At 37.1% G+C, this 23,082-nt stretch overlaps 1 protein-coding gene and 1 pseudogene across 4 annotated transcripts; both read right to left on the reverse strand.

The window, feature by feature from the left end:
* Positions 1-15,319: 15,319 nt before the first annotated feature.
* LOC147280095 (putative disease resistance RPP13-like protein 1) lies at positions 15,320-21,153 on the reverse strand. 4 transcript variants are annotated; one of them, XR_015123414.1, is made up of 3 exons: positions 17,505-21,153; positions 15,569-15,848; positions 15,320-15,458 (listed from the first exon to the last, which is right to left on the reverse strand). XR_015123414.1 is itself a non-coding variant. In XM_086251370.1 (2 exons), the coding sequence occupies exons 1-2, from the start codon at positions 20,934-20,936 to the stop codon at positions 17,965-17,967; spliced, it is 2,703 nt and encodes a 900-aa protein (XP_086107496.1). In that variant the 5' UTR covers positions 20,937-21,153; the 3' UTR covers positions 17,825-17,964. The 4 variants fall into 4 exon arrangements, 1 of the variants encoding a protein (XP_086107496.1); XR_015123416.1 differs by lacking the exon at positions 15,320-15,458 and having other exon boundaries at positions 15,645-15,661; positions 15,747-15,848; XR_015123415.1 differs by lacking the exon at positions 15,569-15,848 and having other exon boundaries at positions 15,338-15,458.
* A 329-nt stretch (positions 21,154-21,482) lies between these two features.
* On the reverse strand, positions 21,483-22,417 carry LOC147280096 (large ribosomal subunit protein uL1-like; annotated as a pseudogene).
* Positions 22,418-23,082: the final 665 nt, after the last annotated feature.

Raw genomic sequence — 23,082 nt, forward strand, 5'->3', positions numbered from 1 at the left:
TGGGTTGAGTTATTACACCTTACCTCCCAAAGGTGTGTTCGTGTTTGCAAGATTTTTCTGAGTTCATCTACTTGGTGAAATCATGCTACAACAATTAGGGTCCTCGCCCAGTAAGTAAGGCTGGAGCATGCGTCCCAGCTTTTGCGGAGCGTAAGTGGATGAGGGTTTTTGTAACGACCCGACCCAAATTTTTACTAGAAATTTAAATTTTTTATTTAACTATGTTTTTAAGAGATTTTTTTAAAAATGATGTTGAATTGTATTTGGAAAATAAAAAGGGGTTTTGATTTAAATTTTTAGTTTTTTTTTGTTTTAAATTGGGTTTGACTCAAAAGTTGACTTTTAAAATAAAAGGGCTTTCGATTTTGACTTTAGGTCCGTTGAAAAGGTTTCGAGTTCATGAGTTCATAGACACGTAGCACGCTTCGATCCGAGTTACAGTTTGAAAGATATGGGCGTTTGAAGCGAGGGGCAATTTCGTAAAATGACAAATTGGGGTTTAAAAATCAGATTTTCTAGAAATTTCTCTCTCTCTCTAGAACATTCTCTCTCTCTCCTTTATATATCTTTCTCCCCGCACTCTCTCTCTCCCTGTCTTCACTCCACCCCCGCACCCTCTCCCCTGCGCGCACCAGCCCCAGCCACCCCCACTCACCTCGCCGTCGACCACCACTTGCCGACCTGGCCTCTGGCTCCGGCGAGCTTTCCCCCAGGCGCCGACCACCCCCCGGCCTTCTCTCTCCCCCTTTTCTCTGTGCGCGGCCAACCCAGCTACCCAGCCACTTTCGGCGGCTTTTCCATCGACCCGACCACCGGCGACCTCCCACGTCGGCCGATTAGTTCAGCCCGGCCCTCTTCCAGCCAGCCCAGCCGCCTCTGCACGCGAATCCAGCTTGGAAAGGGCAGTCTTGACCGCCGGCTTCTCCTCCCTTCTCCGACCAGTTTTCCGGCGCCAATCACCTCCATCTTAGGCGAGACAACCGTGGCTCGTGACGATCCGGCGGAGGATCGAAGCTAGGGCTATCACTGTGAGTGGACTTTTGTTTTAAAAGCATTTTGTTTACTTTATGGTTTAATTTATTTGCTTATCCCGAGTTTTATTTGAGTATGGTTTGAGTTAAAATAATTTGGGGTTGAATTTGTTATAAATGATTATGATTTTTAAAGTTTACATTTCCATTAGTTTGATTAATGTTCTTACCTTAAGTCTTATTAAATGATTTTTCACACGAGATTGATGAATTAATTTGGTTTTAAGAGTCGAGAGAGATATACGATTTCAAACATGATTTATACAAGAATTTATTGAAAATAAATCGATTTCAAAGTTTTGAGTAAGCCTTGAGCTGATAGCAAATAAAATGTGTGATAATCTCATTGGGACTTTTCATTTTTAAGAAATTATTTTGCGTGGCATTGAGATATTAAAAATGGTTTTCAAACCACCTTTGCAGTACCCTCCAGGTTATCAGATTTAATAGGTCTTTGGGACCCATCACGATGCACATACAGGCTTTGGGCCGTGTGTCGGGATGCTTCGCCCTTTGGGGGCTGCTCTGCGTGTACGTATTACAGAATTGCCTGCACGTGCTGAATTTATTCACACGTGTGTATGGCCAGGATATTGCCTGCACGTGTTGGATTTACTCCACGCGTGTGTATGGCCAGGATATTGCCTGCACGTGTTGGATTTATTCCACGCGTGTGTATGGCCAGGATATTGCCTGCACGTGTTGGATTTACTCCACGCGTGTGTATGGCCAGGATATTGCCTGCACGTGTTGGATTTACTCCACGCGTGTGTGTGGCCAGGTTATTCAGGGTATATAGCATGGTGGAAAATGAAATTGGTATCTTCAAGAGTTTAAATATGGATTTCAAGTGAGAAATATCTTTCGAGTTTTATAATGATTTCGATTTTATTATGATTTTGATAAATTAAATGATTGGCTTTTGAGAAAAGTGTTTTGAGTTATTTTTCCTAAGTTCCATTGATTTCATAATATTCTTAAAGCTTGGAAATGATTTTAAAACTGGGGGATTTCAAAGAGTGACGTGAGGTTTTAGAGCTAAATGTGTTTTTGAAGGATTTTCTAAACAAGAAGATTTTCTTTCTTTTCATTTCCATAAACTTGTCCACTCACTGAGTCATCTCACGGTTTACTTGTTTGTCAAATTGTTTCCCCCAGGTTGTAGCTTTGGTGGAGGTCGAGCCAAACGCGTCGAGGCATAGCATCCATTTCTCATTCCCGGACCCTGTAGGCGCCATGTTTATTTTTGTAAAAACTTATTGTAAATGATTAGTGGCTCTGATAACAACTCCTAAGGTTAAAGTGGGTTTTCTTTGAAAATTGTTGGGTCCGAGACCCTTTATTTGCTTGTGGTAGAGGTGGCTGAAAGACTTAGAAGTGCTTAACAGGTTTTTGAAGTTTCTGGGTTAGTCCATTTTCAGGGGAGGTTTTGCCGAATTTTCGGTAGGATTTTCCTTGATTTTGGATTCCCGCAGGACCTCTCCGGGTTTCAGGGTGGAAATCCGGGGGCGGTCCTGTCAACTTGGTATCAGAGCATTAGGTTTTAAATTCCTGTAGACTCGGCACCTCGTGTGCATCCTTCGGTGAACGCAAAGGTTTTCCTCAGCTTGTATGGATATGCCTCCTCGACGTGGCCGACCTCAAGAAGTTGTGGTAAGTTTTGGGGGTATAGTTTGTTCGATTAACGTGAGTGTTAGGACTACGGTACGCCTATATTTCAGCCTTAACTCCTTAATTCACGATCAGAATTTATTCCTCATTTTTCATGGATACGTAAGGAATGGTGTGGAAGATGTAGTAATTATTGATACTTGAAGTTGCGATCATAATTATGTTGGATACATTTAGAGATTAAAGGGTTAATCGGAGTAGCGCAGCGGAAGCGTGATGGACCACAGAGACTAATCACTTGGAGCAAGACTTTTGGTTTCCTTCAAGTAAGGAGAAAGGTTATTTGCATTACGATGGTTAATCGCGCTAGTTGAGGATTTATGAGTCAAGTCAAGCAAATAAGTTAGCATACCGATCTTGAATTGTCACGAATGGACAGTGTAATACACGATCATGCACTGATAACGATCCTGACGTCTCATCTTGATTTTTATGGACACGAAGACGTTCTCTCGTTACCTATTCGTGACGTATACTTCCATGGTACAATGATAAAATTTTTAATGGATCACCTAACAAATTTCAGGGCATGTCATCACCATAATTTCGAGACAGGAGCTTGTGGCTCACCTCTGGATATCGACATAGCGACAACCTACCTTTGTTCGGATCAGAGAAGCGAGGTACAACATATAAGGAGAGATTAACTTTGGTCAAGTCTCTCGGTTGGATCATATATTGGAGGATCTTCGGGATTGGCCCCTCAACAGGGACAGACTTCAGGTGCCCAGAGTCAGGGGCAAAGAGTAGTGCAGACCGCAGGTGCAACGTCTAGTAATAGAGCTCAGTCCAGCCATGTCATTAGAGATGGAGGACAGCAGAGGGGTCAACCAGGACGCCCCAGAGACCAGGGCAGAGTTTTCGTCATGACGCAGCAGGACGCTTTGGCGCCACCAGATGTCATCATGGGTACGTTATCCATCTCTAGGCATAAGGCAATATTTTGATAGACTCTGGGACATACACACACTCTTGCGTGTCACATATTCTCGTTTGATTTGTCGATAAGAGATAAATTTTCTCGCTTTGTAGGTTAGAGTGGTTTTCAAATGATTTAAAGATTTTAAATTGATTTACTTCGTAATAGTGTTATCCCTGAAAACTTTATTTAGAGTCTGACGTTTCTATCGCATTTTCAAGTTTTTATTTTGAGACTTGGTTAAATTTATTTATGGTTGTTGAAAGGAGGGTTGATTTGATGGGCGATAAAAGTTTGCAACTACAATTCACTTAAATTAAAGTTTTCTACTAAATTTCGAGGACGAAATTTTTGTAAGGGGGGAAGGTTGTAACGACCCGACCCAAATTTTTACTAGAAATTTAAATTTTTTATTTAACTATGTTTTTAAGAGATTTTTTTAAAAATGATGTTGAATTGTATTTGGAAAATAAAAAGGGGTTTTGATTTAAATTTTTAGTTTTTTTTTGTTTTAAATTGGGTTTGACTCAAAAGTTGACTTTTAAAATAAAAGGGCTTTCGATTTTGACTTTAGGTCCGTTGAAAAGGTTTCGAGTTCATGAGTTCATAGACACGTAGCACGCTTCGATCCGAGTTACAGTTTGAAAGATATGGGCGTTTGAAGCGAGGGGCAATTTCGTAAAATGACAAATTGGGGTTTAAAAATCAGATTTTCTAGAAATTTCTCTCTCTCTCTAGAACATTCTCTCTCTCCTTTATATATCTTTCTCCCCGCACTCTCTCTCTCCCTGTCTTCACTCCACCCCCGCACCCTCTCCCCTGCGCGCACCAGCCCCAGCCACCCCCACTCACCTCGCCGTCGACCACCACTTGCCGACCTGGCCTCTGGCTCCGGCGAGCTTTCCCCCAGGCGCCGACCACCCCCCGGCCTTCTCTCTCCCCCTTTTCTCTGTGCGCGGCCAACCCAGCTACCCAGCCACTTTCGGCGGCTTTTCCATCGACCCGACCACCGGCGACCTCCCACGTCGGCCGATTAGTTCAGCCCGGCCCTCTTCCAGCCAGCCCAGCCGCCTCTGCACGCGAATCCAGCTTGGAAAGGGCAGTCTTGACCGCCGGCTTCTCCTCCCTTCTCCGACCAGTTTTCCGGCGCCAATCACCTCCATCTTAGGCGAGACAACCGTGGCTCGTGACGATCCGGCGGAGGATCGAAGCTAGGGCTATCACTGTGAGTGGACTTTTGTTTTAAAAGCATTTTGTTTACTTTATGGTTTAATTTATTTGCTTATCCCGAGTTTTATTTGAGTATGGTTTGAGTTAAAATAATTTGGGGTTGAATTTGTTATAAATGATTATGATTTTTAAAGTTTACATTTCCATTAGTTTGATTAATGTTCTTACCTTAAGTCTTATTAAATGATTTTTCACACGAGATTGATGAATTAATTTGGTTTTAAGAGTCGAGAGAGATATACGATTTCAAACATGATTTATACAAGAATTTATTGAAAATAAATCGATTTCAAAGTTTTGAGTAAGCCTTGAGCTGATAGCAAATAAAATGTGTGATAATCTCATTGGGACTTTTCATTTTTAAGAAATTATTTTGCGTGGCATTGAGATATTAAAAATGGTTTTCAAACCACCTTTGCAGTACCCTCCAGGTTATCAGATTTAATAGGTCTTTGGGACCCATCACGATGCACATACAGGCTTTGGGCCGTGTGTCGGGATGCTTCGCCCTTTGGGGGCTGCTCTGCGTGTACGTATTACAGAATTGCCTGCACGTGCTGAATTTATTCACACGTGTGTATGGCCAGGATATTGCCTGCACGTGTTGGATTTACTCCACGCGTGTGTATGGCCAGGATATTGCCTGCACGTGTTGGATTTATTCCACGCGTGTGTATGGCCAGGATATTGCCTGCACGTGTTGGATTTACTCCACGCGTGTGTATGGCCAGGATATTGCCTGCACGTGTTGGATTTACTCCACGCGTGTGTGTGGCCAGGTTATTCAGGGTATATAGCATGGTGGAAAATGAAATTGGTATCTTCAAGAGTTTAAATATGGATTTCAAGTGAGAAATATCTTTCGAGTTTTATAATGATTTCGATTTTATTATGATTTTGATAAATTAAATGATTGGCTTTTGAGAAAAGTGTTTTGAGTTATTTTTCCTAAGTTCCATTGATTTCATAATATTCTTAAAGCTTGGAAATGATTTTAAAACTGGGGGATTTCAAAGAGTGACGTGAGGTTTTAGAGCTAAATGTGTTTTTGAAGGATTTTCTAAACAAGAAGATTTTCTTTCTTTTCATTTCCATAAACTTGTCCACTCACTGAGTCATCTCACGGTTTACTTGTTTGTCAAATTGTTTCCCCCAGGTTGTAGCTTTGGTGGAGGTCGAGCCAAACGCGTCGAGGCATAGCATCCATTTCTCATTCCCGGACCCTGTAGGCGCCATGTTTATTTTTGTAAAAACTTATTGTAAATGATTAGTGGCTCTGATAACAACTCCTAAGGTTAAAGTGGGTTTTCTTTGAAAATTGTTGGGTCCGAGACCCTTTATTTGCTTGTGGTAGAGGTGGCTGAAAGACTTAGAAGTGCTTAACAGGTTTTTGAAGTTTCTGGGTTAGTCCATTTTCAGGGGAGGTTTTGCCGAATTTTCGGTAGGATTTTCCTTGATTTTGGATTCCCGCAGGACCTCTCCGGGTTTCAGGGTGGAAATCCGGGGGCGGTCCTGTCAGTTTTCACTCAGAGACTAGACTTTGGCATATGTAACATTCTATTAGGCTTGTAGTACAGTCATTCTTAACATGAACCCTAATGAGAGAGAATTTCAAAAAGTGCAGGGTGATTCATTATTTTCATTGTATCATGGGTCTTGACTCTTGCGTTTCAAATCAAGGGGGCTGAGACAGGGACACACATTCTAAGAATCCCTAAAATACAATAGCTAGTCCTTAAGCAGTGAGTTTGACTACCTTGACTTTTGTAGTCCTCTTCTTTTTCCTGTTGCGATTTTTTAAGAAGTGACACGTGGCAGTCCTTTTGGGCCTGGTACCAACAGTCACTTTGTATTTTGGCTTTTGTCATACCATACAACTGAGATATAGTGGATGCATTTATGATGTGAGAGACTAATGAAAAGTCAAATTCTTTTTTTGCTCTCGTTTGCTTCTATCATCTTTCTTGATTTTATTAGTTAGATTTGTGTGAGAATATTATTGGGTTATTTTTATTTGAGGTTTACAAACAGAGTAGAGTCATTATCAGGTCTGACCGTGCTATGGTCCCTCGTTGCTTTTCAAAATTCTTCCTTAATTACATGGTTTGGGTTTTATCCGTTTGAGAAGATATGTGCTCTAATAATCCTCGTTCTCCCTTCCCCAAAGAAATTGACATGTGGAAATTGAGGACAACTAGATAAAACTTGGTAGGACTCTAAAACCATAACAACAAACAAAAGCGTAGTCTTAGGTGGTTACCTAGCTAATCTTAGGTGGTTACCTAGCTAATCGCATCCGGATCCTATGTTTGCTTTTTCTCTACTTGTTTATGCTTTAACTATTAATCTTAGACTTGGAAAAAAAAAAAATCTTAGCCATGAATTTATTGTGCAAGGGTATGAAGAAAAAAAAAAGAACTGAATTTGTTTCACCTTTAAGTGTGAATAGAATTACATAAATACTTAGATTTAAATTCCACGGTTAAGCAAGACAAACAAAAATTCCAAAATCCTAGTTGTTATACTCCATTAGGTATAGTAATTAATGTACAACTCTACTACAATTGTATATTAGTCGGTTTCCTTATAGTAATAGGTTAAGAAGAGGACATGAAAAAAGGTTAATTAAGCGATTTTAAGTGAAAAAAAAAAAAACATGTTTATTATTAGTCTTTTTAAAAATAACTTTTAGAAATAAAACTAAACAATGGAGTTTTTTAAAAAACGATAAAACATTGTTTTTATCCTTTTTTTTTTTTTTTTTTCTCAGTCTCAACCTAGCCGTTCAATTATCATATTTGACCACAATCACTTTTTTAGACTTATTTGTTCATCTTATGCGATGTACATAGAAGGTTAAAGCCGATCCCAATTTTTATTTTTATTTTTTTTAAAACCTACGTTAGTATGTTACTAAAAACTAAGCCTGTGATTAAAAAAAAAAAAAAAACACAATTATTATTATTATTATTATTATTTTTTAATTCTTATTAGTTGCATATTGCTGCTTTTCCTCGTACCGTCGAGGAGTTTTTCAGCCCACCCCAGTTTCAAATTCTGGATTCGCCCTGGTCTTATGCTACAATCTGCTCGTTGTCTCTCTCTACTCGGTGATCTTGGTAAGCTTCTTTTCTCTGTTTGTGTCTCTTCCAATTTGAATTTCAAGTTAAATACATTTTGGGTTTTAAAGCTGCACAATAAATTTTGGTCATTGGGTTTTCTTCATTTAGTTTAATGATTTTGTTTTAATTTTTTTCCTTTAGTGGTTTTTTCTGTGCGTTTTTCATAGCAGGTTTTGCTGTGCATTGAGTTTGGCTTGCTTGATTTATTATTTTGGGCTGGTGCAGCTATATACTATTTGGAAAATCTTTTATTTATTCGAAGGTTCCTTCTTCTAGCGTTCAGAGTCAGCTGACTGTTTACATTTCTTGATATGGGTCTCTCTCTTATTCATGTAATATACATTTCTAGAATTTGGGCATTGTTTGATAATTGTTATACTGCTAATTTTCTCATAGTGATTATATTATACCTTGATGGCAATCATTAATTCATTATTATACTGCCAAGTTCCAACCACTGCCCTTATATCTCGGCGGAATTGCATGCCTTTCCTACTCATGATATATGTAAGGTATACTGAATAAGTAAAAATGCTCCTTGGCAGACATGGGAACATAGATGTCAAAAAAGAATATGAGCTTATTTTCTTCTATTAAGCTTAAAAAGAGACTTGAAATGTGAATTGGGGTTGGCTTAGTTGGCCCAGGACAAAAGCTCTCCCCTTTACACATCCGGATTTGAACCTTCTTTCCTCCTCACTGTAATAAATAAAAAAATTAAAAAAATAAAATAAAAAAAGAGACTTGAATTTCTGAAATTTTATTGTTTTGATGTGTCTAGCAATGATGGATGTGTGAACATTGGGTCAACTTATGATCTAATCATCTACCAAACTTGATTCTAAGTTTTTTCTTTTTGTGAAAAGAATTAAGTTGAATGTATACACTTTGGGATGAAATTAATTTACAATAAAAAGTAAATAAAATGTCAAAACTACATAGAACAAATGAGCTTTTGTCTGTCTAGATAAAGTTTAAGCAATGTACATTGCAATGCATCAAATCACTTGACTTCATTCTATTGAATTTTACTAGTATTATGATGGGTTTGAGTGAAACCGAGAGAGGCATTTCATTTTGATCTATCAAAATATAGCCTTCTTGAATGAACTTCCCATCTTCATTACAAGTAATCATATATAGGAATCTCACAGTCTAAAATCTCTAACAAAAGAATAACAAAAATTGATGCAATTGTAGAAATTCTAAATATTAATCCTGCAACTCACCTGTGTGACAATTGCGTAGACAAACTGAACAAATGCCCAGAGAATGGATATTGGCATAATGGCATTCACAAAATAAAAAAAATAAAAAATAAACATTCAGATAATCAGATTTATGAAACACAGATATATTAATATATTCCAAAGAATACACACACACACATGAACATGACCTTACCCGATAACAAGTCTTGGGATAATATAACTAATTATTCCCATTATGCAGGAATTAAATGAATATTGTACCTCAAAGAGATTGAGGCACCAAATATAATAATAAATCTACCACTTCCACCTTGATTTGCATAAATGTCCAACCAAGTCCCCTTCAATAACAATGTGTTTCTCAGCAACCTCAGGGGCAATTGAGTAAATACATGCTCCAACGGCAACTTAGTGCCAACAGCAAGAAAAAGCTGTAGGACGTACAGAAATCCACATACATATTAAATTCCCTATCCTATGCAGATTTAATCTTTAGATTTGTGGAGTGGAGACAAATGCACAATTTTATGAATTATTGGATATGAATGAAGTTTAAGATTAAATCATACAGATAATCGGATCGGTGGTTTTATCTTTTGGTCATTAATTATGATTTCTATTTGTGAGGTCAAATAAAGGAAAGCAAAAAATCTTATGTTAAAGTGTAATTCATGCTACAATGGCTATTTCTTGTCAAGCAAACATCATATATATAGGCTCCTTCTATTGAGGTATTTCTCAACTTATTTATGTTGAGGTATGACCTTGTTGGGGCCCATACGAGTCTTTTTGTGTCGATCCAAACCGTTCATTTTTTACATCTTCATTGATAGATTATCATTGTAAAAAATTAGTCAAATCGAAAATCATTTGCCTATCTAATTTTGATAAAACAAATGGACGGTTTTATCGAAAATATTTGGTTCGTCCATTTCTTTGATCAAATTTAGATAGACAAATGATTTCCGATTGGCTAATTTTTTGCAAGGATGATCTATCAATGAAGATGTAAAAAATAAATTGTTCGGATCGACACAAAACGACTCGTCAGGGCCCCAACAAGGTCATACCTCAACATAAATAAGTTGAGGTATATCTCAATAGAAGGAGCCTGTATGTATGTATATATCAAGAAGACTCCATTGTAGGATCCTACAAATAAAATTATTTGTAGGATAGCTCATGGGGCCCACTTCCATATATTTTCAACAATCTGAACGTTTATTTTTTAGATCTCTATTCATAGATCATTCTTGCAAAAAATTAGTCAAATCAGAAATCATTTGTATATCTAACTTTGATCAAACAAATAGACGGTTTTAGTTCGTCTTCGGGACCTTTGGGAAAGCTTCCTACTTCCCCATGACTTGCAACGGGGGGTTTTAAAAAGCAGGGTTCAAAGATTGGGGCTGAAGTTTACAATCCTCAGTTCGTTACCCATCAGTTTGGGTTTGTTCAGTATTGCCTGAAACCCCTACATTTGTCCTTTAACCGCTTGAGCTCTTGGCGGTGTCTCTTCCGCCAATACTCACAATGCTCATAACGCTTTGGCTTTGGTTTTGGTTGCTCGGCCGCTTTCGACCGAGGCTACCTCACAGTTCACATCATGGTGGGAAGAGTTTGTTAGAGAGAAGTTCATGCAGCTAGTCCTCTTTAAGGGGTTCTTTGTAGGGCCCACTTCTTGTTGTAGTTAAATAATCAAAACTATCTACTTTTTAAGTCTTCTTTCAATGATCATTTTTACAAAAAAAATATATATATTAAATAAATCAGACGTCATTTAAACACTTAATTGTTACAATATAAATAGACAAGCATATTGTTTTAGATAAACACTAAAATTATCTCTATTTAATCAAATGATTGATTAAATCGTTAAATAATATCTGATAAATACTAAAATAAAGACATAAATATAGACAATTTCGATCATTGAACTACATTTAAGAGATTAATAAAAGTTCCCTTTATGTACGTACAATATATATACATTAGACTTTATGCAAAATAATTAAATAGAAAATTAGAATTAAATACTAAATATAATTAAATTGTTATTCGCTTCTAGCTATGGCAAAGTCCTACACATGTAATTTAACTAATAATTTTGACTCTAAAAATTTAATCCTTAATCCCATATATATGTTAAATTTTTTTATTAAATTAATATATAATTTTGAAATTTACTTCATAATTTTTTATGACCATTTATCTCATACATATTTGATATTTATTTCTCAATTTATTATATTACTTTTTTTTTGTATACCCTAAATGCCAATTGTTTGGCTTTTTATTATATTTATTTAATTCTGAATTATTTCTAAATGATTGTTTTTTTTTTTGGTCTTATCTTTATATTGTTATTTTTCTAAATAATTGCTAATTAATTGCTATTTGTCTTATCCTTATATTTTCTTTTTCTAAATGATTGTTGTTTCATCTTTTCCTTAAACTGTCTTTTTCATACCACTCCTTTGGTAAGTCCAAGGGTTTAAATTTCGAAGTTTTCGGCGAAATTTCGTTTTTTAGGGGTTCCGAAATTTTAACACGAATTCGACTAAATTTCGGAAAATTTCGGCGAAATATTCGAAATTTCGCCGAAATTTCGAGTGAAATTTCGAATGCCCCAACAGCAAGTTTTTTTGAATTTGAGCGAAATTTCGCTCAAATACCCAGCCTACCACTGTAACAGTAACCCGAGCTCAAAATCTCAAATACCCAGTCTAACGGGCGCGGCAGGGGAAATCACAGCCCAGGTGACGAACCCCAGCAGCTCCTCAATCATAGCCATGGCGTCCTCCTCGGAGCAATAGTTCGTAGCCCAGTACCGAGCCAAGCTCAACCGCTTCCCTCGCTCCCAAATCTTCTGGGACGCCAAGGTCGCCTCTCGCGTCGGCGACAAGCTGGGCCTCCGCCTCAGAGAGATCGGCGTCACCGCCGTCGAGATCGACCTCGCCCAAGAGCTCTCCAGACCGGTCCACCACCGCCTCAGGGTCTTGCCGCTCTTTGACTCCGTCAAACGAGCTGGTGTTGTTGTCGATGGGGCTGAGAAGCTAGGGCTTCGTACAGCCTTGATTGATTAGTTTGATTGGAATGGACGGTGAGGATGGGCAAGTGTAATTGGTTTCGGTGTGAGCCAAGTGACACATGTTTTGTGAGGCCTATAGTTTATTTTAGAGAAAATTTTTCAAAAATGCATTAAAGTTAGTTAAGGATATGAACTATTAGTATACGTGAATGATCTAATGAGGGAGAGAGAAATTAACATAAAAAATTTAATTTTGAGTTTTTAAAACTCATGTTTATAAATTTACAAAAATATCCCTCGTTTTAAATGCTCATATATCTTAAACTATAGCTTCGATCGATGCACAGTTTACGTTTATGTGTTCGTGTGTTCGAGACCTTTCCAACTAGTCACAAATCGAAGTCAAAAGTCCAATAGTTTGAAAAGTCAAAAAACGGGTCAAACTAATTTAAAACAAAAATTATAAAATTAACTCAAAATATTTTATTTCTCAAATAAATTTTTAAAATAAAACTTGAAAAAAGACGGGGTCTCACAATCTATCTCTCTTATAAGAATTTCGTCCTTGAAATTCCCAAAGAAAGTAATAATTGAATAACTTCAAATAAGCACAACAACAATAATCCAAAGCTGTGATAAGTTCTTTTCATTTATAAAAAACTGGAAATAAATTACACAATCTCTGAGGTGTTTGTTTAATCAAATTTATGTAATTATTAATTAGTAAAGCATTTTTTTAACAGTATTTGCCACCAGCGCGCATTATATTCATCACATATCACATGAAACCTACCATATAATTTGGTTTTTTTCAATGTTTTTTTATCAATGTAGTAGATAATATGTTAAATAAACATATTGTGAAGTTTCATTCAAAATTTCCGTATTTTGATAATAATTTCCATCGTTTCCGTCGAATTTTTGTCGAAATTTAAAAATCTTCGAAATTTCCGTCGAAATTTCCATCGAAATTTCCATCGAAATTTCCTCGAAACCCGAAATTTTATTCCTTGGGTAAGTCTGGTTACATATTGGGTAAGTGTGATTACATATACGGTAAGTGTGATTATATACATACAATTACGTGTCTAAATAATTTTTGATTTGTCTAATTTTTTGCATAGGTGATTCTTAAAGGGAGACTTAAATAATAGACGGCTTTGATTATCGAATTCTAATGTGAAGTGGGCCTCACAAAGAATTGTATAATAGCTTTATTTAAATGATTAATGAAAGCTTAAGGGACTAATGTAAGAGTCTTTATATGTGCATAATAATTATAGAGTGCTACTATTCCCATCTCCATGTCCTATTTTTCACCCACCCTATAATTACATCCCTTTAAATTTTAAGAAATAATAATCCTCTTTTTTTCATCCGCCAATGTCCCTAAAATACCCTTACTAATAAACATTTTTTCCACCAAATTTCTTTCTCCATATTCTCTTTCTTCCATAAACCATAAACTCTATTCACCCACCAAATTTTGAACCAATATACAACCTCATACATACTCCTAGATCAAATAGGAAAAGAGTGAGAGAGGAGGGGGCAAGTTAAATAAACCCATAAATTATAACTTTGTAATGTTCCTAAGAACTTTTATATTAGGGTGTGATTGTGAATAAGAGAAGAAATCAAACAAAACAATTAGAAAAACAAGGGAAATTTGGGAATATGAATGATCGAGACAAAATCATATGTTGTAAACAATATTTTAGGGTCAAATTGTGAATTACTCTGCAGAAGACAAAAAGAAAAAGAAATTATTGTTCATGAATCTAAAGTGGTTTTCCTTGTATATTAAAGTGTGGAATACGAAGAGAAGATGAAATGAGTTTATGTGGGTGTAGAGAAGTGGATGGGTAAACTATATTTTTGTTTACATAAGTCTTTAGAGGTCATTTCACAAAAATTAAACAAGTGATTAATATTTTTATAAAGTGGTGGGTAGGAAAATAGGACAAAAGGGTAAGAATAGTAGCATTCTAATTATATTGTATGTAGTCTTCTTTATGAGATTTCTTGTAACCCATTTTGCATTGTAATTCAATGATTCTATATAATAGTTCTTCATTCAAGGATTATTCTTACAAAAAATTAGATTAATCGAACACAATCAAGATACTTAATTGTAACAAATTAAATAGATAGACATAGTGCTTCTGATAAACACTAAAATTATCAGCATCTAATAAAATGGTTAATTAGTCTCCTATTTGTCTAATTTTTTTTTTATAGGTGATCCTTGAATGAAGAATTAAAAATAAAGGACTCCGATCATCAAACTATAAAGTAGAGTTGGTCACACAAAGAATCCTCTTATAAACTTATTTAAATGATTAATCAAAGAGTGAAAGCTTCCTCTATTTAAGGGACTCAGGTAACATACCTTACATAAAATAATTAAATTGTATATCCCCTCTAAGGGGTTCCTTGTAGGGCGGACCCACTTCGTGTTGTAATTTAACAATCAAAACCTTTCATTTTTTAAATCTTCATTCAATGATCATTCTTACAAAAAATCAAATAAATCAAACACAATTTAGATGCTTAATTATGACAAATAAATAGGACATTGTGTTTTTTATAAACACTAAAATTAACACCATATATCCTTCGGTTAAATAGTCTTTGATTTGTCTAATATTTTGCAAAATGCATGAAATTAATAAACTAATAATAAATAAAAAGAAAAACAAGAGCCTGGGAGGATTATCGAAAAGAATACAACACTCTTAGGACAAAACAGAGGAATTACAAGCAAATCCCCTAAATAAACAGAAACGACTTCACTTGTATAATGGCCTATTGCCCCCAGCATGTCGTAGCAAAAGCTCTGGTGACAAATTACAGTAACATATGATATAGTTCCCTAAGGACATCAAGATATATTTTGCAGACATACATCTCAATCACAAATTGCTGAGCCCTACCATGAACTATTTCACTAACTGCACCAGTATGACAAAAAAAAAAAATGACCCAAGCAAGTCCCAAAGCGAAGTCTTTGGATTCCAACCTGTCATGCAAAGCCCATTACACAGTCAGAATGCTGTTCAATCACACAGCTCAATTAGATTACAGATGAGGCAAGGATATATACCAAGCTGCTCATTGAAAATAGTCATGTCAGGAATTTTCTTGTCACTATCATCATTATCCCACTCCAGAGCATTCTTGAGAGCTTACATCAATGGTGGGTTTCTCCAGTTTTGGTTCACCACTTACCTTTGCATAAACCTGCAATGTGCAGAAACATCAATCCTCATATCCACATAAATTTAAAGTAACACTGCTAATGCAACTTAATCAACTAAAGAGAAGAAGTAGTATCAAAGACAATTCTTCACCTCAGTCATCATTTCACCAAGCTACCTAACTGTAACTTCATTGTTAGGGTTGCCCACATTGAAAATGTGACCATTCGCCCTAGCAGGATTTTCCTGAAGAAAATAATATCGCACTACTGGGCAACTTCCTTTGCATACTAAATATTAATTCAATTTTTTTTTTTTTTTTTTTACTTACAAGCATCAACAATTAAGCTTCAATAGCATCCTTTATATAAACAAAAGTTCTATGAGATTCACCACCATCTACAAGCTTGAGTGGCTCACGACAAAGAAGGTTCTGTAACAGAAGAAAACAGGATTTGATCACACCAAAAATAGCAAATAAATAGGGAAGATTACAACTACTATCACACATACGAGAGGGAAACTAGAGAGCCAAAACAAGGAATGGAAATGCATGCAATCTTATAGAGCACGTTACTTTTGTTTCCTTCCCCCTTTCCACATCATAAAGCAAGAGGCAAAAGTGGCATTTCTAATCACCAATGACAGATAAGCGGAGCAACCAACCAGAAACACGAAGCATGACATCACAGTTTTTTTAAAGAAAAAAAAAAGAGTAGAAACCTTGAACAAATCTGGAGTTCCCAAGAGAAACCTATATCACTATTTCCCTAACTGCTTTGACACAAGGCCTTATTACTATCATTTCTTTTTCTTTTAACACTCCAATTCTGACCCACAGATGCCAGTATTTTACAACCTAAAGTTGCTATTATCATAAACTACCATCAACTTCCTGACCACAAGAAATATTCATTAATATAAAAATTGAATTGGACACAACCATATACAAAGAATGTACAAACCCCAAAAGTTTTACATCCTCATACAAGAATCAAGTAATGTCCAACTCAGAACATATAAGATGATGATGCTATTGTATAGGACCAAAAAAAAAAAAAATCCAATACTGTTTGTACCCAAAAAACAATTGTATACTATTAGGAAATAGGAAATTGATAAATTAAGAACTATTCTTATACTAATATATTTATATTCTTAGAAAAAGATGTATAAAGTTATTGACATCAGGCAAGACAAGGACCCAGCTCTTCAACCTCAAGTCCAAGTTAAGTTGGAATCCTAATTTCTTGTTCTACTTGAGACAAACAATCAAGGCTTATTGTTCACAATGCTCTGGATCTACAATTTGCATGCTAGCATTAGTATTATATCACAACATTCGGCATATGTTTAAGCATTAGAGTATTATGCCACACCATCAACACATATATAGGACATATCCAAATTCAGTACCAGCTGGTATTGATTGATATTTCAAACTGCACTCTATGTCTTCTTAATTAGGATTCAAAATGGTTATCAAAACATTTTCTGGTCTCTAACTTGAGAAAGGAAATTTTTGGTGTGAAACCAAGTTTGGGTGTGAATCACCTGGAGTGAATTCAGTCTCTATCTTTATCTTTTAAGAGGTTCAATCTTCTCATTGTCTTAATCTGCTTAGCCTACTAAGAAACTGTTTCTTGAGTTCATATCTTCTTATATTCTTGCCCATCTGGCATTTTCAGCAATTCTATTGTCTTCCCTTACTTCTGAAATTTCTAGCAATCCTTCTAAACCTGAGTTTAAATCTTATCTTACACATAACTTATCTTATGTTGAATAACCTCAATTCACTAAAATGGAATTAAGACTTGCATTGGAATTTGAACAAACCGTAAACTAGAGGAGTCTACACAGCCATTGGATCTACTTTGTTTCTGAATTTTAAGGAGAACGAAAGAGTAAGCAAAAAATGTAAAAACTAATATGTCGAAAAAGAAATAGTAAGAGAAATTTGAAACCAGGGGAGATTTCAATCGATTGGATGTCGATCTGTTGAATATGCATATATGTTTGATCAAAGTAAGGGCTTTTAGATTCGCTGCTGAAAAATGAAATTTACAAGCATAGACTGCAGAATTTGTACCTGACTGAGATGGAATAATTAAAGTGGGACCCAATCATGGACGTCGCACATCATATTCATTGGTCAGGGGATGTATATGTTGGGGATGTGAGCAATCTTGGGCCAATCTTCCCCTGTCTCTCTCTGGCACCGTTGTTTTAGCAAAGGACAACCCCAGATTGATAGATGAGAAAGAGAAGTGGGTAGCCCTTCATCTGGCAAGCACTGGAGCTCAGGGCACCTCTCAATCCACAATGTTTGAAGAGAGGTGAGGTGTCTCAACTCCTTGCCGTTCACGGTCTTAAGATTCAAACAATCGTAGATGGTAAGAGAAATGAGAGTGGTGGGCAGCAGCCCCTCCTCCGGAAACGAATCTACTTCTTCACATCCTTCGAAGCCGACACCCAAATCCTTGAGACAGGTGAGTCTTTGTAGACCCCACTGCATACGCTTTGCAATCACTTTTTTGCAGGAATAGATCTTAAGTGATTCTAATTTTGGTGGCAATCCCCCTTCCGGAAATGATTCCAATTCTGGACAATCATTTATATAAATAGTCTCAAGAGATGGGAGAAGGGTGTGCATCTCTTCTGGCAGTGACCTCAATTTCTCACAGAACCATATCTCCATCTTGGTCAAGTTGGGCGCTTGTAGCCCTCCATCGGGAAAACACACCAAATTTGGGCATTCCTCTATTTCCAATTCAGTGAGGGATAGGAGGAGTTTAGGGCATTGGGAAGTAGCAAGGGATTCTACATTAGCGTTCCAGATTGTGAGCTTTTCAAGCTTTGGGAAGTAGTCTAACGGGAATCTCCCGCTTAGCTTGGGACAATCCCTCAACTCAAGCTCACAAAGATTAGGAAAAGCTCCACCCTCTTGATTGCCTCCAACATAAGACCATTCTTGCCACTCCCGCATACTTATGAATTTCAAAACTTGCAGAGATCTAAATGGCACCCTTATTCCACAAGTATCGTCACCATAAAACTCAGGGCCTATGGACACCACTCCATTTAACTCAATAATTTCAAGCTCTCTGAGGGAGGGTAACTGCCCAAGTGGTGGCAAGAAGAAACAATATTCACATTTCACAAGTTTTAGAGAAACTAGATTGGAGGAAGAATGATCTCCTAACCAACCAGGAAATCTTGTACCCCCATAAGAAAGGATCGTGAGTATTTTTAGGTTTGTATGAGGTTGGAGGTTGGCAAGCACTTCTCCATCTTTTTTTGAATCCTCAGTATCACCTCCCCATTTTAAACATAGTTGATTGAGATACTTCTTATCCCTCATATTGGCCTCCAAAGCATCCTCGGCCCTCACAATATTATGAAGCCCAGAAATATAAAGTTGTCCGTGCAAAGACTTAAGCTCCTTCAACTCTGCAATGTTACGCCCAGTGTCTTTGTCTAGGACAAACTCGCCTTCAAACGTTTGTAGATCTCTCAATCTTCCCATATGTGGTGGCATTTTTTCCAACTTTGGGCATCTGATATTAAGATGGCGCAAGCTGATTAGTCTTCCAAAGTTAGTTGGCAACTCAGCAAGAACACGGCACCATTCCAACAATAACGTCTGTAAATTATGTAAAGTACACATCGTGTCAGGTAACTTTTGGATTCGACTGCCAGATAAGTCCAAGTACCTAAGATGCTTCAAGCTACCGATTGAATTTGGCAACTCATGAATATCATATCTTGATAAATTGATCAATCTTAGATATTGCATCGCGGGCAAGAGATCATGCAGTACACCATATACATTTAATGATGGTAAGGGTAGAAAAGTGTGTAAATGTTTGGCCTCATATAAAGCTTCCAATTTCTCTGAGCCATCAGAATCAAGTCCCTTCATATACGAAAAATGACGAGTCTTGCTCACAATGTTGACAGAGTCATCATTGTTCTCCAACCTAACACAAAATTCTCCGGATAAAAATGTTGCTAAATCATTAACAAGGTCATGCATGATGAAACCACTTGAGAATAGAAACTCGGAACGTTGAAAAAATGACCTTGACATTAGATCATTAAAGTATTCCTCCCCAGTTTCTTCCATGGTTATATTCTTGTTTTTAGGTTGTAAGAGATCTTCAGCCATCCACATCAAAATCAATTTTGATTTTTCAAATACATAATCTTTGGGAAAAATTGAACAATACATAAAACAACGCTTGAGATGTGGAGGTAGATAATGGTAACTCAACCATAGAGCCGGCAGAATCTCCATATCTGATAACTCCCATATTTCATTCTTCAGTATCTTTTCCCATTCCTCCGGATCTAATTTAGAGCGTAATAAACTCCCAAGTGATCTTGCAGCTAAAGGAAGACCTTTACACTTTCTAACAATTTGTCTTCCAACTTTTTCAAGATCTGGATGTGTATTCACTCCTGCATTTTGTAAGGCATGTTTTGCAAATATTAACCAGCAATCATCCTCGGAAATTTGCTCTAGACGGTGAATTTGATCAAGAGTGCCCATCATAGATGCAACATCGTCAAAACGTGTTGTGACAATGATCTTGCTTCCATGGCTTCCGTTCTCAAAGGGACGATTTAAGAGATCCAATTGGGAATAATTCACTTTCCAAACATCATCAAGAACAACGAGAAACTTTTTCCCCGTCAAAGCCTTCTTGAGATTAACTTGAAGCATATCTAGGTTTGTGATATGATCACACGTTTCTGAAGTGACTGACCCACAAATTGTTTGTGTTATTTTGACAATATCAAATTCTTCCGAAACACAAACCCATGCTCGGAGGTGAAACTCTTGCTGTACTCGATCATTGTTGTATACTAGTTGAGCAAGAGTGGTCTTCCCAATCCCCCCCATGCCCACAATGGGAATCACGCTTATCTTATTAACGGTCACGTCATCCGTAAGCAATAATTTGATGATGTTGTCCTGGTCCTTCTTCCTTCCATATACAGAGTCTTCTCCCAAAGGCAAAGAAGTTGTAGGTAACCTTGTATATGCATGTAGGCTATCCTTAACATCTTCTTTCAAACCAAGCACATCTTTTTCACTTACAATAAGTTCTAACCTCTCAAGAATCTCCAATATTCTGGGTTCAAGAGTTTTGTCAAGTTCATGCAAGGAAGGAGAAGTGATATTGTGTACCTGACGAGTGCTGCTGCTCCCAGATTCTTCTTCTTCCACCTTGCGTCGCAGGGCTTCAGTCTTGATCTCATCCAACAGGTCCTCTGCATGATGGACAGCATCTTTAAGCTCATCAAGCCACTCCCTCACTCTCGGGTCTCTGATTTGCTTCCCTTCTGCATCATCCAGCACTGCATTCACTGACCACAACTTCATCTTCAACTCCCGGAGCCGTCCAGCAGTGACTTTGTGTCCTCGGATGAAGTCAAGGACCGGACGGGATGCCATCCTGTCAAAGAGAACAGAGAGAACAGAAGAAAAAACCGCTACACCAACTTCAAGAGCCATGACTTGTTTGTTTAGCTGGACAGACAGGGAAATGAAAGATAAAGAGGAAAGCTAGTGATCAGAAACAGTAAGTGAAACAATTGTTCACTTGTGATGTCTGATTCTCAGAGAACGAGCTTCTTGGTATAATCTCTAGATCTATGTTGGCCTCTCAGAAATTCCTTTCTTGCTGATATCTCCTTCGGAAATTTCACTTAGTGGGATTGTGGGAGTGGGCTGCTTTTACATCCCACTACGGCTGGTCAAACAAGGAGAGTATTTTTTTATTTTTTCCAAGGTTTTTTTAGCTTTTCTTGTATGTATAGAATAATGACATGTTGACGACTATCCCCCTCATTGATCGACCCATTGGTCAAAAAGTTAACATGAATTATATAGCCAGAAGCAGCTCCTTGGACCTTCATTGGTTAGGTTGGGTGTTCACTCTATTGGGGAATATTGAATTGGCCGGGTGTTGATTTGATTTTAAAAAATTGGTTTTTTGTTTTTGTTTTACACCATCCTTTGGGCCACCATTCCACAAAAGTGAAACGAGGAAGTTAACACTCAATTGCACGTTTTGGAATATCTGCTTCTCCTCCATGAACACATTTCCCACAGCAACTCCCATGCAAAGAACCTTCTGCAGTTGGAACTTAATTGTTGCTTTTGTCTCAGAAACCTTAGACTCAAGTGATTCTTGGTGAGTAACAAGGGTTGGGAATTTTCCTACAGCGCATATGAATTGAACCAAAATAAGACAAGAAAAGAACTATAGTTAAACAAATGCAAGTACAAGCAATTCAACAAAATCTTCATCTTCAAACAATACTATTAACAATTCAACAGATTGAGCAATTCACAAAAACTTCATGATAAATACCAGAGCAGCTTACAACATAAAAAAAAAAGTTCAAATAAAGGAATGATTTTTTAAGAACATCAATACTGCATATGCACATATTACAGTTCAGAAAGCAAGCAGCAATCAAAAAAATTTTCAAATACTCTTCCTAAGCAGACTGCCTACCCACCTGCTTCGTTGAGACCAGGACCCAAAAGACGGGGGATCTGCTTATTGACAGCTTCGGATGCTAAAAAGGCATGGTATTTCTTGGCCAACTTCTTAACCAATTTCTTGTTCTTGTTTAGCTTCTTCAACCCTTCTACATCCATGTAATCCAAACCTAACTTCTCAGCCTGTAATTAAATCAACAAAGAAAACAGTACAGAACACAAAGAAATCCACTAATTCAATCTTATGTTGATGCTTTATCTGAGCAAAAAATTCATTACCTCTTCAACATGCTGAGTATCTCCAAGCATGCAGACCTTCATCTTTGGACGAGGAATGTGTGGCAACTTAACAGAACCACTGAAACGCTTGTCCTTTTGGGGATCATAGTTTTTCAAAGTTCAATGGTCTCAGTGAAGTTACGCTTCTTTTCCCTGGACACATTCATAATAATGGAAATACCCTCTCTGAGAGTATCACTCTGAAGCTTACTGTAGAGACATAGATACAGTCAGAAATACTAAGATGGTAGCACTAAAAAATAGCCACTTAGCATGTAATACAATAATGCACAAAAATATTATGAAATTAATCAATAGGAAGATCACTATCAGTCACTTGATGAGTTATGTTTTACACAAATAACCAGGAAGCATTATTTAACTTAAAACGCAGCCCACAAGTTCTAAGCACCATCAGGAATACACGCCAATATAACCATCACCTTAAACTAGTCAATCAAATATAACTGGGGAAATTAATAAAAGAATTCAGAGATGAAACTCTTCTGTGCAAGATGTCTATGGAAAGACAGAGTGACTCCTAAACCGGTCATAACAACAAGTGCGCAGGCCACCCAAAACGCAGTCCAGGTGAAGAAAAACGGCGCAAATACACAAAGGCCATGCAGAGTAAAAAACACAGCCGCTGTGAGTATGTCTAGTAAATTCCTTTTCCTCCCCCAGAATTCTGCGAAGGGCGTCATTCAATCTTCACATAAATGTTGATTGTTTTCTTAGAGCAAATTAATTAACACAAATACTTACCAAAGCTCTAAGTTTACTCGCAAGTGCACGAATCGCATGGTAGCAAATGGTGCAAAGTACGAGGTCGATCCTACAGAGAATGGGTTTAGTATCAATAAACCAACTC

The sequence above is a fragment of the Dryas octopetala genome, chromosome 7, assembly GCF_963921425.1.
Source record: "Dryas octopetala chromosome 7, drDryOcto1.1, whole genome shotgun sequence".
NCBI classification, from domain to species: domain Eukaryota; kingdom Viridiplantae; phylum Streptophyta; class Magnoliopsida; order Rosales; family Rosaceae; genus Dryas; species Dryas octopetala.

Bases quoted from the DNA above. Each gene is read 5' to 3' on its own strand.
- LOC147280095 (XM_086251370.1), bottom strand. From the start codon at position 20,936: ATGGCTCTTGAAGTTGGTGTAGCGGTTTTTTCTTCTGTTCTCTCTGTT. The intron at 18,027-18,295 runs GATTCCCGTTAG...ATTTATATAAAT, and splicing joins TTGTCCCAAGCTAAGCGGGA to GATTGTCCAGAATTGGAATC.